This window comes from Sebastes umbrosus, chromosome 18, assembly GCF_015220745.1.
Source record: "Sebastes umbrosus isolate fSebUmb1 chromosome 18, fSebUmb1.pri, whole genome shotgun sequence".
In the NCBI taxonomy this organism is placed as follows: Eukaryota; Metazoa; Chordata; class Actinopteri; order Perciformes; family Sebastidae; genus Sebastes; species Sebastes umbrosus.
In genome coordinates this window covers 27,304,994-27,322,058 of record NC_051286.1, presented here as the reverse complement: position 1 = coordinate 27,322,058, position 17,065 = coordinate 27,304,994, and the positions used below count along the sequence as shown (strand labels likewise).

Sequence of the window (17,065 nt, the reverse complement as noted above, 5' to 3'; positions counted from 1 at the left end):
TTGCCATTTTAATTTTTTTTAAATCTTTCTTTCACTGCAGTATTGTTTTATTTTTTGTTAAATGCAGTGGTTTATGAGGGAATGTAGTTTTCTTGTTTTACTGCCTGGATGTGGCTAATATTATTTTACTGCTTTAGGCAGCACAAATCACTGACAGAAGCCAACGGGGAACAAAGTCAAAACATGGAAACTTTACAGCTACAAAACTACAACTAGAAATCACATGATGGAGGAGAGTAATGTTTGTGTCTGAGATCTGATTTTTGGCTGGACTGCAGAGGACCAGCCCTACAAACGCAAAAGTCTGTCACTGAGTGACTGACTGAGTGATGAAGTTACAGGATTGGTCGGCCGACTGTTGGAGTTTCCTCATTGGCCGTTGCTCTTTCAAAATGAAAAGGCAGAGAACAGTTCTGTGTTTAGGTTTTCTGGGGAGCGTGTCAGCGGTTCAATGTATCATTACATAGTGCTGTTGATGTATATGTGCTATTATTTATGTTCGTTTAAGTTATGTTATGTTGTGCTTTGTATTGTGTTACCGTGCATTCACACTAAGCGGCAAGCTGTATTCACATACTGTATCTGTATTTAGCAAGCCATACGTTGCTACTGCGGTATGAATCCAAAATAAACAGACTGTGCTGTGATTTAATTGCAATAAACGGATCAAAATGATGCCGAAATAACTACATAATGATGTTGATTTGTAAAAAGACCGAATTCATGCTTTGTCAGGTCTGTCCGCAACACGACAAGCAAACAACTTTTAAAATGCTTGTTTTCTGAATGGAGTTCGGATCGATCACTGCCAGGCTATGCTAACATTGCAGCTGTTCCATCAACACTCCATCTCGGAATAAATACGGCAGCAACAACGTCAGTGATGACATAAACTTTCGTGAAGTATGTATATATTGTTACACACCACTTATATGATGAATGCTTTTGATACACATGCTTTGATAAAAAACTGAAATACTTATAACCTTGCATACTGTATGTCATGCTAATACCTTTTCACCTTGTATAAAATGTATAATATACTGACTAGTAAATGTTACCATTTACTATTACTGAATGTCATTTGCTTCATTATAAGTTGTCTTTCAATCAAACATTAAGATATAAGTGGAAAAAACTGTTCACAAAATATAGACATGACCACTGACTATTGGTGTAACAATTTAGCCACAAATTCACATACTGACCATATACGGTCCAGATATATAGTCTGTTTTGACCGAGTCTTGTTTTTACATATTGAGCTTCACCTGGCAGGAAGAGCAGGACAGAGACACCCTTCTCTCCAGCTCCGTCAGTATCTCCTCCTTCAGAGTGTTCAGCTGGTTTCCCCCGGCTCCTCCTCCTCCTCCTCCTCCTCCTCCGGCCACTCCATCCAGTTCATTGCCCCCTCCGTTCACCAGGTGGTTGTTGATGTTGAGCAGGGTCTGGTCATGGACCTGAGCAAACAAATGTCCAAATAAAGTCAAATGGTCTATCCTTGCATTTAAATTCTAAAACATAAAGACAGAGAGAGAGAGTGAGAAACAGTCACTGTGTACCTGTGTCCTGTTGTAGAGGTGATCCAGCTTGGTCTGGATGCTGTTGATGGTTTCCTTCATGTGTGGCTGAGCTGAATCAGCAGGAACGACTGCCCCGTTCAGACCAGGCCTATAACAGAAGAAGAGTTGAGAACATTATGACAAGTAACATTTGTCGTAAAAAGAGGTATGTGATAGAGGAGGAAGGATGTAGTTCATGCTATTAAAGCAGCAGTAGGCAGAATATTTTTGGCATCATTGGGCAAAAATCCCATAATAACCTTTCAGCATATTGTAATTCAAGTGTTCTGAGAGAAAACTAGACTTCTGCTCCTCCTCATGGCTCTGTTTTCAGGCTTTAGAACATCTAGCCCGTGACGGGAGACTACGGCCCTGTTCACACCTGGTATTAACATGCGTCCTCAGTGATCGGATCACAAGTGGGACAAGGAAAATTGGAAACGTCCTCTTTGCTCTACTGTATGTAGACTAGACATGCAAAATGCATTATTATAATACTGTCGGAGATGTGTCGGTGTTTTTGTTCCGCTGCTTTGCGTGGAGCTGACACCTGACCGCCCGCCCGCCTGTTCTCTCTCCTCCCGGCTCTCTGGAGCGTTAATACAATGTACCAGAATTCACGAATATGTAGGATATTACTACTGACATTCATGTAATATTATGTCACAACAGCTGCTGTATTAGCCGTGTGTTTACTACGTGTTTATTTGCATATAGAGCGGGGAAGTGAGATCGGATCGAAAGTCAAGGCCACTGAAGATGCATGTGGAGACGCATGTTAATACCAGGTGTGAACAGGGCCTTTGACCAATCACAGGTAATTTCAGAGAGAGAGAGAGCGTTCCTATTGGCTGTGCTCTGGTCAAGTGAGCGGTGCTTGGTATTTCCTCAACTGATCTCAATATGGCTGCCGGGTCACAAACTTTCTCATTTTACAGCTAAACCGTAAACTACAAGATGATTCTGAAAACATCTGAGGAGAGAAATAGGTATAGGTATTGATCAGCGCTGCCTAGTTTGACCGTTTGGTCGGAGTACGCGAGTGATTGACAGCTGCTCAGAGACGACAAGGCTCCAGCTCGGCTCTGATTGGTTGTTTTCATCTGGTCTGTGAAATCTTGCAGATGTCGTTAGGACACCGGAGGACACAGAGACACATGATTTTATTCATATGAACTGTCTCATGCACTACTGTCAGGATATAGTGACCGTTTTATAAAAAATAACTTGTTTTTTAAATCCTATTTGCTCTATTTCTACCCACTGCAGCTTTAAGTTCTTGTTCAACGTATCCTCATACAACGTATAATAAGTTATTCCTCATTTTTCTTGCATTATTCTACGAACGTCCAGCAACACGTAACAGACGTGTCAATTTCAGCTCCAAGTCTTTTCAAAATAAACTTCCATCTTCACAGGAAACAAGTTAGGTTTAGGGAACAAACTACTTAGTTTAGGTTTAGGAAAAGATCGTGGTTTTGGTTAAAATAACTCTGGAAGTGGTGTAACTAAAGTACGGAAGTTACGTGACAAATAAATCAACGTTGACTGTTTTTTTGACCCACCCCGACCTCCTCTCAACGCAGCGTTTGTCACTCTTTATTTCCCGGTTCACAACTGCGTGGATTACATAAAAATTTATTTTGTGGGATATAAATTATATATGAATTATAGTGCGTTACCTTTTGTAGGTATAGCTACAAAACAGTGTATGAGAAGAGTCTGTCTTATTGAGGATTAACTATTTGAATCTGTAATACCTGTATATATGTTACTAAACAAACATCTCCTCTCTCACTAAACTGCACTGCTGAATTAAATTACAATGACACAGTGTGATATACATTAAACAGTGTGCTGGTTGAGTGATATCGGTACAGCAAATCTGAGTTTCCTGTATTTAAACAGGATGTTCGGTGTGCAGGTGAATACACTCCGTGAAATAAAACAACATTTGCGTACAGCCTCTGGTTGATGCCGTTGATGGTGGTCTGCATGTTGTGGAGGTCTTTGGTCAGACCGCGGATTGTTTCCTCCATCTGTCTGATCTTTTCACTGTCACCTGGAGAAAAAGAATAACAGCCAATGTGAAAGAGGAAATGTGGAGTTTAATTAGAAGATTTTCTATTTACTGCTTGCAAAAAAATACAAACTCAGCAAAGTATGGAAGCTTAAATATGTATAGACAGAGTTGCTGAAAACCCTTTTGCTTAATTGGCTTCCTATAAGGCAGTGGTTCTCTCTTTAGTGGTACGCGGAGGAATCTCTGACTATCGATTCCTCTTATTGATGCTTTCCCACAGTTACGCTGCACAATGACGCATACACACGCTGTATCATGTTTAAGTTTGTTTTGAACCGGAGCTACGGAGTGGAGAAAAAAAAGCGCGCAACAACAGCGTGGCGCTACTAAACCTGAGGGGATGCACCCTATTTTTCCCTGATAAAGCGACACTGTGAACATCAACAAATCTGTGCTGAAATCAGCAGGAGAGTTAGTAACGTTAGCTGTTAGCAGCCGGTGGGCAGCACAGTCCTGACTGGCTAAATAGCGGAGCTACTAACGTTAACGGAGGTGCCATTGAGTTATTGTTATGAGGCATTCATGGTCGGCTCAGGAAAAAGGACTATTGGGCGAAGGTTAATTACATTATCATGATGCGTTCAAATGTAATATCGTAAAATGTAGTTTTTGGTGAGAAACTTGAATAAATCCTGTTGTTTGAAGGAGATGTTTTCACAGTAATACAAAATAAATATTAGAGAGAGAATCATGACATGTTTAATTTCCTAACACTAGCTCTAAGCAGCAGATTTTTTTTAATCAAAGCAAATATTTAAATAATCATAATCATTTGAATTGTGTGTTTTTATGCAAACAACCACTATGGATGACAATAACAAAGTACAGTACTGTGTACAGTGGGCTACCCTCCCTGCTTTTTGGACCTGCAGTGCATGTTTTTATATTTTGGCATGCTGGGGGATTCTCTGTTTTGTTAAGTTTTGCTAATGGAAACATTACTACCCAAAACAGTCAGTCCTGTACGGTTCAAAAACTCCTGAATATAATGTAATATTCTTAATAATTTGATGTTTGGAGTGATTTTCAGTATAACAAATGCTGAAAAATAAGTGCGCAGTATGTTTTCTATAAATTAATGTAGTAATAAAATAGAGGTTACATCTGACAGAATTTGTTTGGCCCCCGGCAACAATCTGGGTTTCTCATGTGGCCCCCCTCCAGGAAAAATAATTGCCCACCCCAGGAGATAATGGTGGTACTTGGAGAGTCAGATATTTTCTGAGGTGGTATGTGGTGTAAAAAGTTTGAGAACCACTGCTATAAGGAGTAACTTCATATTTGATTGTTGCTTATTTAGTCATAAATATTTAATGTTTTAGAGACATACTTAAAGGGACAGTGTGTATGATTTGGCGGCATCTAGTGGTGTGGTTGCAGATTGCAACCAACTGAGTACCCCTCCACTCATTCCTCCCTTTCCAAGACTGCGGTAACGTGAGCCACTGAGTGCAAAACTGCGGTAATTCCGTTCGCCTTGCTCAGAGGCCATCCATACCATAATAACACTACTTTAGGAGCAACGGAAGTCAGGCGGCGACTGGCGGTACCACGGTTTTGCACTCCGCGGATCACGTTACCGCAGTTTATCAAGCATGTCGGAGAACTACGGCGGCCTATCACATAACTGCCTCTACATCTCTTTAAAGTTGTCGTTTTGTTTGCATAGTGATTCATTCATTCATTCATTCATTCATACCTGAGACCAACAAGATAGATGTTAGAAAATAATATGCAAATCTTTAGCATGTAACAGTTCTGATGCTATTTCACAAAATGAATTACTGTGAGCGCACCCTGATGACTTGAAACCATATTTTACGTAGATGCGATTTTGGATTATCATAGAGTCTTCTCACCTTCTCCTCTCTGTCCGCCACCTGTGTTGTAGCCTGTCTGCGTGACGCGGGGTCGCCCCCCGGAGACCTGAGTGTCGCCGCTTCCCTTCGGCCCATCATGGCAATCTTCCCCAGAGTAACCATGGCAACACTTCCACTCCATTTCTGTCACCATCTTGTAAGCTACCTTATACCTTGGCCTCCTGTATGTCCGGTAGCTGAGGATGAAATGGAAATTTCAGATATAAAATCCCATCTGGACTTTTATTTGTTCGGATTTGACAAGACTTGAGATTTAACACTAATGACGTGGACACACACGACTTGATTTTTAGCTGCACTCGCGACACGGCTCAATCGATGGCAGTGTTGGTCCAATGGTTAGACTGTCCACCACTTTTGTCCAGATTGAAATATCTCTATCTCAGTATTGGATGGACTACCATGACACTTTGTACCGATGATCCCAACCATAGACTGTATAAAACGACGCGTCTCCATATCCTCCCACTGTACAAAAAGTGAAGCCAAAGTATCCCGGATACGGGAGCTGCCATCTTGAGATTTTGAAATAATTTGGAGCCAGAGTCTGCACAGTAGTGATCGAACGGTGGAGCCGCGGTATCAAGGTCACCCGCCTGAACCAATCCTGCAGCTTGTCAGCGAGAGAGACTCACAGCTGCCAATCATGGCGTCTCACCCCCTTTTTATAGCATCAAATAACTAATTAAAACCAAACTTATCAGAAAAATTAACACTATAACATACATCAGCGTGATAAGAACTAAAATGACAGAAACCATCTGTCATTTATATATAATACCACGGCTGTACACTGTTGATATTAATGTGCACTGAGTCACTGGCTTTATGGGAAATAGCTTCCAAATCATCTACTGATGATGGATGGGATCAAGAGTGCTTTGTAAACTTTAAAATGTTATTTCTGTCCCATTTTTCCAAAACTGCATTTAGCCGGTACTAAATCTTAAATCTCTTGGTCAAAGATGATTCATCAGAAAAAAAATCTGAATGTTTTATTTGGATAGCGCTTCTGTACTTTGATCATTAATGTGTCATTTAGCTCTGCGACTGAAGAGAATAGACCTGAAGTCTCACCGAAGATTTATAGCAACATCGCAGGCGCATTAACAAGCCCCCGACTCTGAACGTTTAGCAGGTTGCTCTCCTCACTGCCAACCCACAAACATCACTATAGGTACCGCAGAGCCTTTTCTGCGCCATAGTAAAGATTTCATCTTCCAGCTCCCCGCTCAGAGAGCGTGAGAACGAGGGATCTGACGTGCTCTCAGAGGAAAAACAAAAACAGGGTCTGGAGAGGAGGAGTTGGAGAAAGAGTAAGAGAAAGACGGAGTAAGAAGAAGAGATTGTTTTTGCAGAGTAGGAGGCTAGACTGCGGTGCTGGAACTCCTGTCGGCTTCATTCTTAGCATAGCCCAGGTTTAGGCCGAGGCCCCTGGCAGGCGTGGGGGGGATCAGGCAGCCAGGGTCAGACAACATGGTGAAAACTTCAAAAGAGGAAAAACATCAGGAGCGCTTGATTAATGTTTTCTTGTGAGAACGATGTCCACATTTGGAAAAATAATTCAATCATAAAGTAAATGCGCTCCAATATTTGTAATACTGGATATCCCTAAGTCGACATACTGGAGCTCCACCACAGTGATACGTAGAGCTGGGACGATACACCTATCTCCCGATTCCATACTATCACGATACCTTGGTGCCGATTCAATATTTATTGAGATTTTCAAGTATTGCGATTTGATATTACAATTTATTGCTTAACCTTTTTTACACTATACCATGGGAAAAAGTTGAATCATACATTTCTAGGGACCTTCACTTTTGATAACATCTAAATTAATACAGTAAAAATGTTTGATTTTCAGCACCTATGTAGTCAGAGATGTCCTGAAGTCAAATATATCAGTCATTGTCAGGCATTAGTCATAAAAAAATTACCAGCACCCCAAAAATCAAAGAGTAAAGACATTTCCCTCACAAATTAATGGTATTTTCTTTTTAATTAATAAGGGACATGACATGTTTTATACTTCTGGTGAATATAATCCAATCAATCTTATTTCCATATATGTATTTTATATATTCAGTTCCCTTTGTTAACACCTTATTCTGAAAACCGGACGTAGTCACACATGTCTCCTTCCTCTAACTTCTCCAAGTCCGTCTCTAGCTCTCCTGTCAGCTCCGTTCTCTTTATCCATCCATGTTCAGCTCCATCGGGGCCGTCTGAAAGCATTTAACATAAATGTCAGTATATGGGTGCTCTACAGTTGTAGCGTCGGCCCATTTGACCACAGAGATGAGAGCGACGGCCGGCTTGACCGCAGCGTTACCGCGATACGATAACGTTTCCCGTCAGTGACAGAGTTAGCATGCAGCTTTAGCCGTGATGTCTAGCTCTGCTTTTCCTGTCAATGTATGAAACCCAAAGTGTTTCCATCCTTTACTGGATGTGTAGTGTTTACCACGCTGGATTTAACATGTGAGGGTGCATGTCGTATCCACGCAGACCCTCCGACATTTTCTACTTTCTCGTTTCGGCTCGCTGCGGTTTGTTTTGGTTGACGGATACGGAACGGATTTCACGTCACGTTACTCAGACTACAACAATAAAAGCGGTAACTTCCTGTTACCTCCACATAGACTCAAATGAAGCAAATATGGCATATCTGGCATTAAAGAATCTATTCCAAAATCGTAAAAAAAAATGATGGATTTTTTTCCCCACCCTTAGTAATACGCGTGTGATTGAGATATTCTGGCTACAAGTCCAGCCACAACCAGACACCTTCTTGACCAGACTCTCCTGAGAAAATAAAAAGTGACTTCAGTAAACCACAGACAGGAAAGAGGGGGAGAGGATGGATGGATAGAGGACGCAGAGTTCTGTGGAATGGGAAGTTGGAGGAGCAAGAATGAATACAGATTAGATTCCAGCAACAGAGAGGAAGAATCAGAGGAGATATAAAATGCGAAAAAAGAAGATTCAAAGGCGATATAGATACTCACGCAACTCGAGGACATTGGCCCCAAGTACAGCGCTGGTAGTCCGGCTTGATGTACGTCTCCACCCCGTCCTCCATCACACAGCTGACAGTGCGTGTCACCACATAAGCACACCAGTTCCTATGAAAACACAAGCAGACAAAAGGGAAATGACAAATGAATAAGTATGTGATGACTGGCAGTTTACTGTAAGTTTGGAGTCAGGCGTTGACACAAACATAGCAGCCCCTCTCACACACACATTATACACTCGGATGCCGCTCTTTGTTCCCAGGCAAAAAAAGGGAAAGATTTGCAAAAAAAATAATAATCAAAATCACTTGTTTCACTCTACTGTGAGTTTCCAGATCAATATCTCAAACCCCGGACTGATTATTATTATTCTGTTCAACATTCAAGAGAAATTGTCCGCTGGTGCAAATGTCAGATCAGTTCAGGATAACGGCACGATTTCAACAATGGCTACCATTGTATGCCTCCCCAACTCCACGCCAACCAACCCACACAAAGACACACACACACACACACACACACACACACACACACGCACACACACACACACACACACACACACGCACTGCATATCCATGTGAAAACTATATCCATTGGTTATATTCATACTACGCAGCTGGAAAACCAAAACATGGAGCTAAAAGTGGCTCCTTAGAGCTACTTACAACATTACAATGAATCATTTGTATTAAAGGTGATATGTATATGTGTGTATATATATATATATATATATATATATATACAGTATATATATATATATTTACGTGAGCCGAGCCCCGCCCTGGGGGCACGACGCGGTTGGGGCGCACTAAGGACAGTCCGCCCCGTTCGACAGTCACACCGGGAGCAGGGGGCCCCATCCCTCGGCGGGGAGAGAGGGCGCAGCGAGCACTTTGTCCACAGTGCGGCGAGGTCCGGGTGGGGAGCACTGTAAAGCTGTGGCCACGAGCCACCTTCACCCCGAGCCTTTCCAGGCCGACCTAGAGCTGGTCGCAGTGCACCGCCTCGTATGCGGGACTCCCCAGCCTGCCGTGTGTCGCTCACACCCTCCAGCTGGCTGTTAACGAGGGTCTTTTGGCACAGAGAAGTACTGGTATCGGTACTCGGTATCGGCGAGTACCCAAATGTAAGTACTTGTACTCTGTCTGACAAAAAGTGGTATCGGTGCATCCCTAACCTATGGTTGTAATTACATTTGAGGTTACACCTCCTTTCATGCAGGAGGTTTAACTCTTAAGGCCTTTACACACCGGGGGCGTGACGAATAGACGACACGAAAATGTGGAATACTCGCCTGTGAATATTTTGCATCAAAACTATTCATACGATGCAAATTTGCAACAGTTGCAACACTTTTTCAATAAAAAGGTTCGGATAGATTTAGGGCTGAACCAAATGCTTCGAAGCTTTGTGGCTTCGACCGTTGCCATGGTAATCGACCACCAAATCAGTATTCAAATGCTTCGTTTTTTGTGAATTTTTTATATACACTGATCAACCATAACATTAAGACCTCCTGCCTAATATTCAGTAGGTCCCCCTTTTGCCACCAAAACATCCCTGACACAGGATCCATGAAATAAGGAATAATCCCACATTATTCATATTCAACATCACTTATTATTAGTTATTCTTTATTATGTGTAGACGTGTGTGTGTGTGTGTGTGTACAGTAGTGCGGCAGCAGCACTGTCCCTTTGAATATTTCTCACCAAAGCCTCGAAGCCCAAAAAATAGTATTCAGGACAGCTTTAGATAGATTTGATAAGTCTTTCTGAGGTAAATTGTTGTATAGCCTGAGCTGCTGTAAGCTATCTTATTGAGTTTATTTCCTTTTATTGTGAAAGGTAAGAAGAGGAGGATCTGGTCTGCGCTGCCTTGGTCAAGGTTGAAAGGAGTAATAAAGTTTGCCGTCTTGGTTCGGACTACGGAGCCTCCGCATTGTTGTTGTTGTTGTTGTTGTTGTTGTTGTTGTTGTTGTACACTATAGTGTCAGTTTCAATATGTCCGTTCCGTGAATGATTGATGTCTTTATTCGCAGCTTTTCTCCTACCAGCAGCACATCTTTTCATCCTCTGTCTGAAACTCTCTGTTTGAGCTCCTGCCTCCCCCAGCAAGTCTGCTCTGATTGGTCAACTGGCCCTCTTGGTTGTGATTGGTCCCGGAACCAAACTCTTCGGACTCCGCTCCAGCTCCTAGCTTTGTTTGAGGGTGTGCCAAACTAGCCGCCAGGCAGGTTATTATGCAAACGAGTTACTTGGTGACATCACTACGTTACGGAAGAAAAGGCGGGACTTTCAAGCGTGGCATTTCAGGCGTTTCAGGAGCAGTGTTTCTGTGGGAGAGAGTAACTCCCTTTAGGGTGGACTTTGGGCTTTGTAACTTTGCAGACCTTTTACATGTACAAAAAAAACAATAACACACTAAAGGAAAGGGAAAAAGCATAATAGGTCCTCTTTAAACCTGGATTGATTGATTTTGTGGTATAGCAAATGTGTTAGCTAACATTTATTTTACACGTCCAGCAGACACGGAGCAACATCAGCATTTATTTGGAGTCGTGTTTCCGAAATCTTGGCGTTTGAAAGTGGAATTTCTACTCCCGTTTAAGTATTTTTCTGCTCTCCACCAACTCCTGAGGGAAATATCTAGTTCATAGCTGCTAAATGATCCACCATGTCCACCGGTTAGTCGCTAAAACTTTGTCTGTCCCTGAGCATACAATGGGTTTTAATAGAAAAACAGTTGCCTGCTGTGCCTAAAATAGCAGTGGGTTCGTCACTACGAGCAACTTCTAACATTACATTTGATCCATTGTTAATAAAAAAATATTTATTATCATGAATCCTTGACTCAAAAATAACTTCTGTTAAGTGAAGGCTGTCCAAATGATTCCACCTGACAAAAATGTCCTCACGCACGTCTTAAAACTCAAAGAGACACCCAGTCCCACATGCTCCCCCCGTCTACATGTGACTCAATTTGTCCTCATCACTCTGACCTCCCTTGACCCTCAGATATCTCTGCCGATAACAACCACAGATAGATTTAAGAAACAGACGTCCTTCAGTCGCTTTCTATCATCATTTTCATATTACCCAGAATCCCCCATCCACCGCTATTTCCCCGGTGGTTATTATGGCCAATTAGTGTCACTCCCAGATTCATCTGAGCAGGGCTATGAAGGGTTTACAGATAAAAGTTGGAGCGCACAAGGAGTTCCTTCATGCCGGAAAGTCAATTAGCAGCTTTCCTCAGTTTGTCTGTCTTCACATCTGTCAGTCTGTCTTTCTATGTCTCTTTCTGTCTGTCAGTCTCTCTCTGGCTCTACATGTCTCCCTCTGTGGAACTCTTTTTATATTTTTAGGCTCCTTGTCTGTGTGCATCTCTTTCTTCCCCATCTCACTCTTTTCCTCACTCTTGCTGTCTCTTTCAATTCACCCCTCTCCACTCAACGACACAACCTGCCAAAATCAAAAATGGATGAATAAATAAATAAATAAATAAATGACTCCATAAGTACGTAAATGTCATTAAATGCAGCAAACTAATATTAAAAATAAATGTAACCAGTAATTAATTGATAAAATGTGACATTCTGTTTTAATTTTATATATATATATTTATATATACAGTATATTTATTTTTATCAATTCTTAAAAAGTATTTATTTATTTTTGTATTTATTTTTGTTAATAAAATAAATAAATTCAATAATACATTTATTTTTTTATTTATTTAGTTAGTTAGTTTTGTACTTATTTTGTATTTATTTTATATTTATCTTTAAATGTATGTATTTATTTATGTATTAATGTATTTAGTTCTGCACAATTTTCGCTTTGCATTTCAACACTTATTTATTTCCCCAAACTTATTTATTATGTTTGTATTCTTTTCTTTATACATTTCTTTTTACATTTCTTTATGCATGTCTGCCTCAATAGGCAAGTGAAACACTCATAAAACTATATAAATATAATACTATGAAAAATAAATATATAATAAATAGACATTATGTGCAAAAATGAATAAATAAATAAAAAATAAATGCAAAAATAAATGAATAAATCAAAAATAAATGCAAAAAATAAATAAAAGGGAAAATTAAACGAAGGAGTAAATAAATAAGGGAATTAATACAAAGATAAATAAATAAAGAAGCAAACTAAAACACAAATATCAATTTATGTCACATTTTATCAATTAATGAATGGCTACATTTATTTTAATATTATTTTTGCTACATTTAATGACTACACTACATTCGCTACATTTTATCTTCATTTTGATTTATTTATCGAGTCATTTATTTATTTATTTTTGATTTTGGCAGGTTCCATCCTCCATACATCTCTCCTTATCTATCTCTGTTCATTATCTCCTTCTCCTTTCTCACCCTTTCAACTTGTTTTTTTTCTTCTCTCTATCTCGCCCTCTGTGTGACTACACCTCTCCTCTGTTCCCCCGAGACCCTGATCCTCCCCTTCATTCCACAGCTTGTCTGACTGACAGAAAGAGTTTATCATGTTTCCATCCTCCCCTGCACCTCCTGACCTCCTGTTGCTGTAGCTACTGGACGTGGGAAAGTGAACAGGACTAATTACAGGAACTGACTCCACTGTCAAGGTTAATATAGGTTTAAAGGTATTTGCTTATGTCTCAGTGATTTCTGCCGCCACCCCAACACAATGAAGGTGAATTTGGTTTGGTGCAAACAGCAATAAATAATTAAACTTGTTCATGTCACTATCAATAAAAACTGTCAGATTATTAGCAAATTATCAGAGTAATGAGGACATTGTTGTGGAAATTATGGCTGTCCTCGACCAAAGAAATTCTTCGTCGACTCATAAGATTTTGTCGACTGTAAAACTGAGTTTCTCCACAAAGAATCACACAATAGCACCATTTTAAATCATCGTGTTTACCAGAGATGTGCTTTGTGACTTATTTCTAAAATGTGTTTCTTAGAAATATGTCAATCATTCAGCATGAAAACAGCATAAAAAAAACGACTAATTGACTAAAGGAATCTTCAATCATCAGCCAACTAAGACCAAAACGACCTATTAGTCGACTAATCGACTAAGAAGGGGTAGCCCTAGTGGAAGTTCAAGAATCTCAGTGGGGCAAGTGATCAGGAATGGAAATATATTCCCTCTCAATACATTTAAAACACAGTTTGGGCTGAAATATTGATAATTTTTTTATCTTATCTGCAATTAAATTCCATCTTCTATCAAATCATTACTTGATAAGGACATAAGACATAGGAAACATAAGAAATTTAGAAGAAAAGAGGTACAGTCTTAGCGATGTATAGCTTGTTGTGTTCTGCTTCCTCTCACAGCAACTTCCAAACTAAACTTCAATGCACATTGAAGACAATTTATCACACATTATGCTGGCATGGTTGTGAAGCAGATGGTATGCTGATGCACTTGTTGTGGTACTGTCCTCTTGTTGAGCCATTCTGGTCAGAGATTACTGAAAACCTGTCACGTCTTCTTCATGTAGATATCAGACCTTGTCCGGTTGTATATGAGGTGTGAAAATGGCCATTGAACAACCAGAAATTGCAGCATGGAGAACCGGTGGAATGACTTTATGAACTTGCTATCAATGGAACAGGCTGCTCTGGTTCTCCAAGATGATGGCAGGCTTGTTTGCTTTTGTTGTATCATTGCGGTCACCGTCATTGTTTGTATTAAAAAATTATAAATACAATTTTTTTTAAAAGAACCTCCAATCGCCAACCAACAAACTAGGGATGCACCAATACCACTTTTTTTCAGACCGAGTACAAGTACTTACATTTGGGTACTCGCCTTTGGGTTTGGGTACACTGTTTACCATTGGTAGAGCATTTTGGAACATTTTTCTTGGGCGCTACCCACATAATCAGCTGTGCTGCTCATCCCACAAATGCATGATCCTTACAAGTTGGACATCATTGCGAAGGTAAATAAACAGGCTTTCCAACGATGTAAAATACAATGACCATTAGCATTGTAACAACAGAGAAATAATGGACCAAACACAAGTTTCCGAACTTTGTTTTTCCAGTATATATTGTACAGCCCACTACTAGGCCTGCATACAATGTCTCAATGGGATTTAAAAGTCTCATATTGTGCTCATTATCATGTTCATACTTGTATTTTGTGTTTCTACTAAAACATATTTACATGCTGTAATGTTCAAAAAAACCTTTATTTTCCTCATGCTGTCTGCCTGAATATACCTGTATTTAATTGTAATGTAATTGCAACGTAATTGCGTTGCTCGGCAACATATTGGGTCCATGTTTACTTCCTGTCATACACACGTACACTGCAACAGGAAATAAACTGGGACACATTTAGGTTTTTATGTTTAAAACCGTGTAATGGTCTAAATATTGTATATTTGTGACATCACAAATGGACAGAAATCCTAACGGCTGGTTTCAAACGCATAATTTCTGAATACGGGCTGTAAGTGTTTCTCCGTATATTGAGCATTTTGATAGTTTAACAGTATTTATAGAGCACTTAAACCTGCTTTATAATGTAAAAGATATGAAAATCTCACTTTTTACAATATGGGACCTTTAAAAGCCTCTATCACAATCATATGATTTTGAGCAAGAATTGAAAGGTTCCCTGCATGTTTCTCAATGTAATTCATGCTTAATGCCTGATGATTGGTATACTATAGCTGTATAGCATTGTAGGCCAGTAATCTGTGCAATAATTATCCCAGCTTTATAAAAGAAACCTATATGGAGTAGGAGTATGTATCCCAGACAAATAGCTTGTGCAGAAATCTTTCACTAGGTAAATGTTGCTTATTTTGTATATTCACAGTAGAATCATGTTGCTTTGAGCTGATGTGAAATAAAATCTAATTACAGGGGGGGGGGCGGGGATTCAGCTCAACCTGGGGTCAACACCAAGTGGATCATAAGTGAATGTCATTTGGTTGAAATCAACCAGTGTCGATGCATCCAAACAGTTCTGTACCTCCCTCTCCAAAGACTTGCTGTTCTTCCCAGTGATCCACATGGCCTCCTCCAGCTATGCATTTAATATGTGTTACGTCTTGCTTCTGTGGTTTGTTACGTTGCATTTAATGTTTCTATCAGAGCTGGTGACTCAGAGCACAACTCTGCCATCTGAAACCAGCCGACGTCAGCGCTTCCAAAACACAGCCGCTCATGCATCTCCAGAGTCTTGCGGTCCATCGCAGTGATTCTTATTGCATTACGCCTTGTGCTGGTTTGCTGTGCTATCTGCGGTTTGTTGTACTGAACTGTGTATGTTGGACTCAAAGCTTCTGAGAAATCTAACATCTCCATCAGGAGTTGGAGCCCGATACAGGAGGGATAGACAACGTGTAAAATGAGACAGCGGTGATAAATCAAAACAGCTCCGTCTCTTCCCCCTGTAGCTCCGCTGTGTTGTTTTTGTCACCGTGATTCAGTGGGCCAGTTCTGCCGATCTATTATCCTGACTTGCTGACTCCCAGGGTCACAGACACAGCAGATAAAGCATAAAGTTGGCAGCGTTCACACCCCGTCTCCGCTGATGGAGAACAGGCACTGTGTTTTATATAAATAAACCTAACCATCTCTCCTTTTTCACTACTGAGCAGACACAGATGTGGACACGTGCACGCACATATACATACAGACGAAAACACTAGCCCGTTCACATGGTTGTTTCCATTTGTGTTTTTCTTAGTTTACTTACTTATTTTTTACTTTTAACCAGGAGGCCCGTGTTCGAGACTGTTGTGTAAGTAATGTTAGTGATGATTGTCACATATTTTTTATTGACGTTTGTGACGTCTTTGCTGTAGTTCTGTTAAGTGTTTTTCTTAGTTTACTTACTTATCTTTTACTTTTAACCAGGAGGCCCGTGTTCGAAACCTTTGTTGCCCGGTGTTTTGTTTCGTAAGTAACAGTAGTGACGATTGTCAAGTTTTGTTTATTGATGTTTGTGACGTGTTTTCTGTAGTTCTGTTACGTGTTTTTCTTAGTTTACTTACTTATTTTTTACTTTTAACCAGGAGACCAGTGTTCGAAACCGTTGCTGACCGGTATTTTGTTTTGTAAGTAATGTTAGTGACAATTGTCACGTTTTTTTTATTGACGTTTGTGATGTGTTTTCTGTAGTTGTGTTACGTTGTTTCAATACGTGTTTTACTTAGTTTACTTACTTATTTTAAGCCCAACCATAACGTTTTCCCTTACTCCAAGTGGTCTTCTTGCTTAACCTAACTGCAGATGTTTGCGTGCTGTAAAATAACGGCGTACAAATGACACTCAAAAAGGCTAAAATGCGTGAGACTGGGTTGAAAACACAGACACAACTCCCTCCGTCTGTGCAGCTTCACCCAACAGCCACACTCACTGTAGTCCACTTCCCCCGATGGCTCATTTTCCATCTTTCCATCATGGGCTTCTCACTCCAACACATGAGAGGAGCCTTTATATTTGTAGGAGGATGACTAAGTGTTAGCGTAGTACTG

General features: G+C 40.3%; 1 protein-coding gene across 1 annotated transcript in view; it reads right to left on the bottom strand.

Annotated features, from left to right (window-relative positions):
- emilin1a (elastin microfibril interfacer 1a) overlaps positions 1-17,065 on the bottom strand; it is a 39,331-nt gene that overhangs the window by 9,923 nt on the left and 12,343 nt on the right. The window contains exons 2-6 of the mRNA XM_037751337.1: positions 8,540-8,656; positions 5,505-5,701; positions 3,525-3,624; positions 1,563-1,671; positions 1,272-1,460 (exon numbers count right to left, since the gene is read on the bottom strand). Of these exons, the coding sequence (XP_037607265.1) occupies positions 1,272-1,460; positions 1,563-1,671; positions 3,525-3,624; positions 5,505-5,701; positions 8,540-8,656 (712 nt within the window). The remainder of the gene's footprint in view (positions 1-1,271; positions 1,461-1,562; positions 1,672-3,524; positions 3,625-5,504; positions 5,702-8,539; positions 8,657-17,065) is intronic.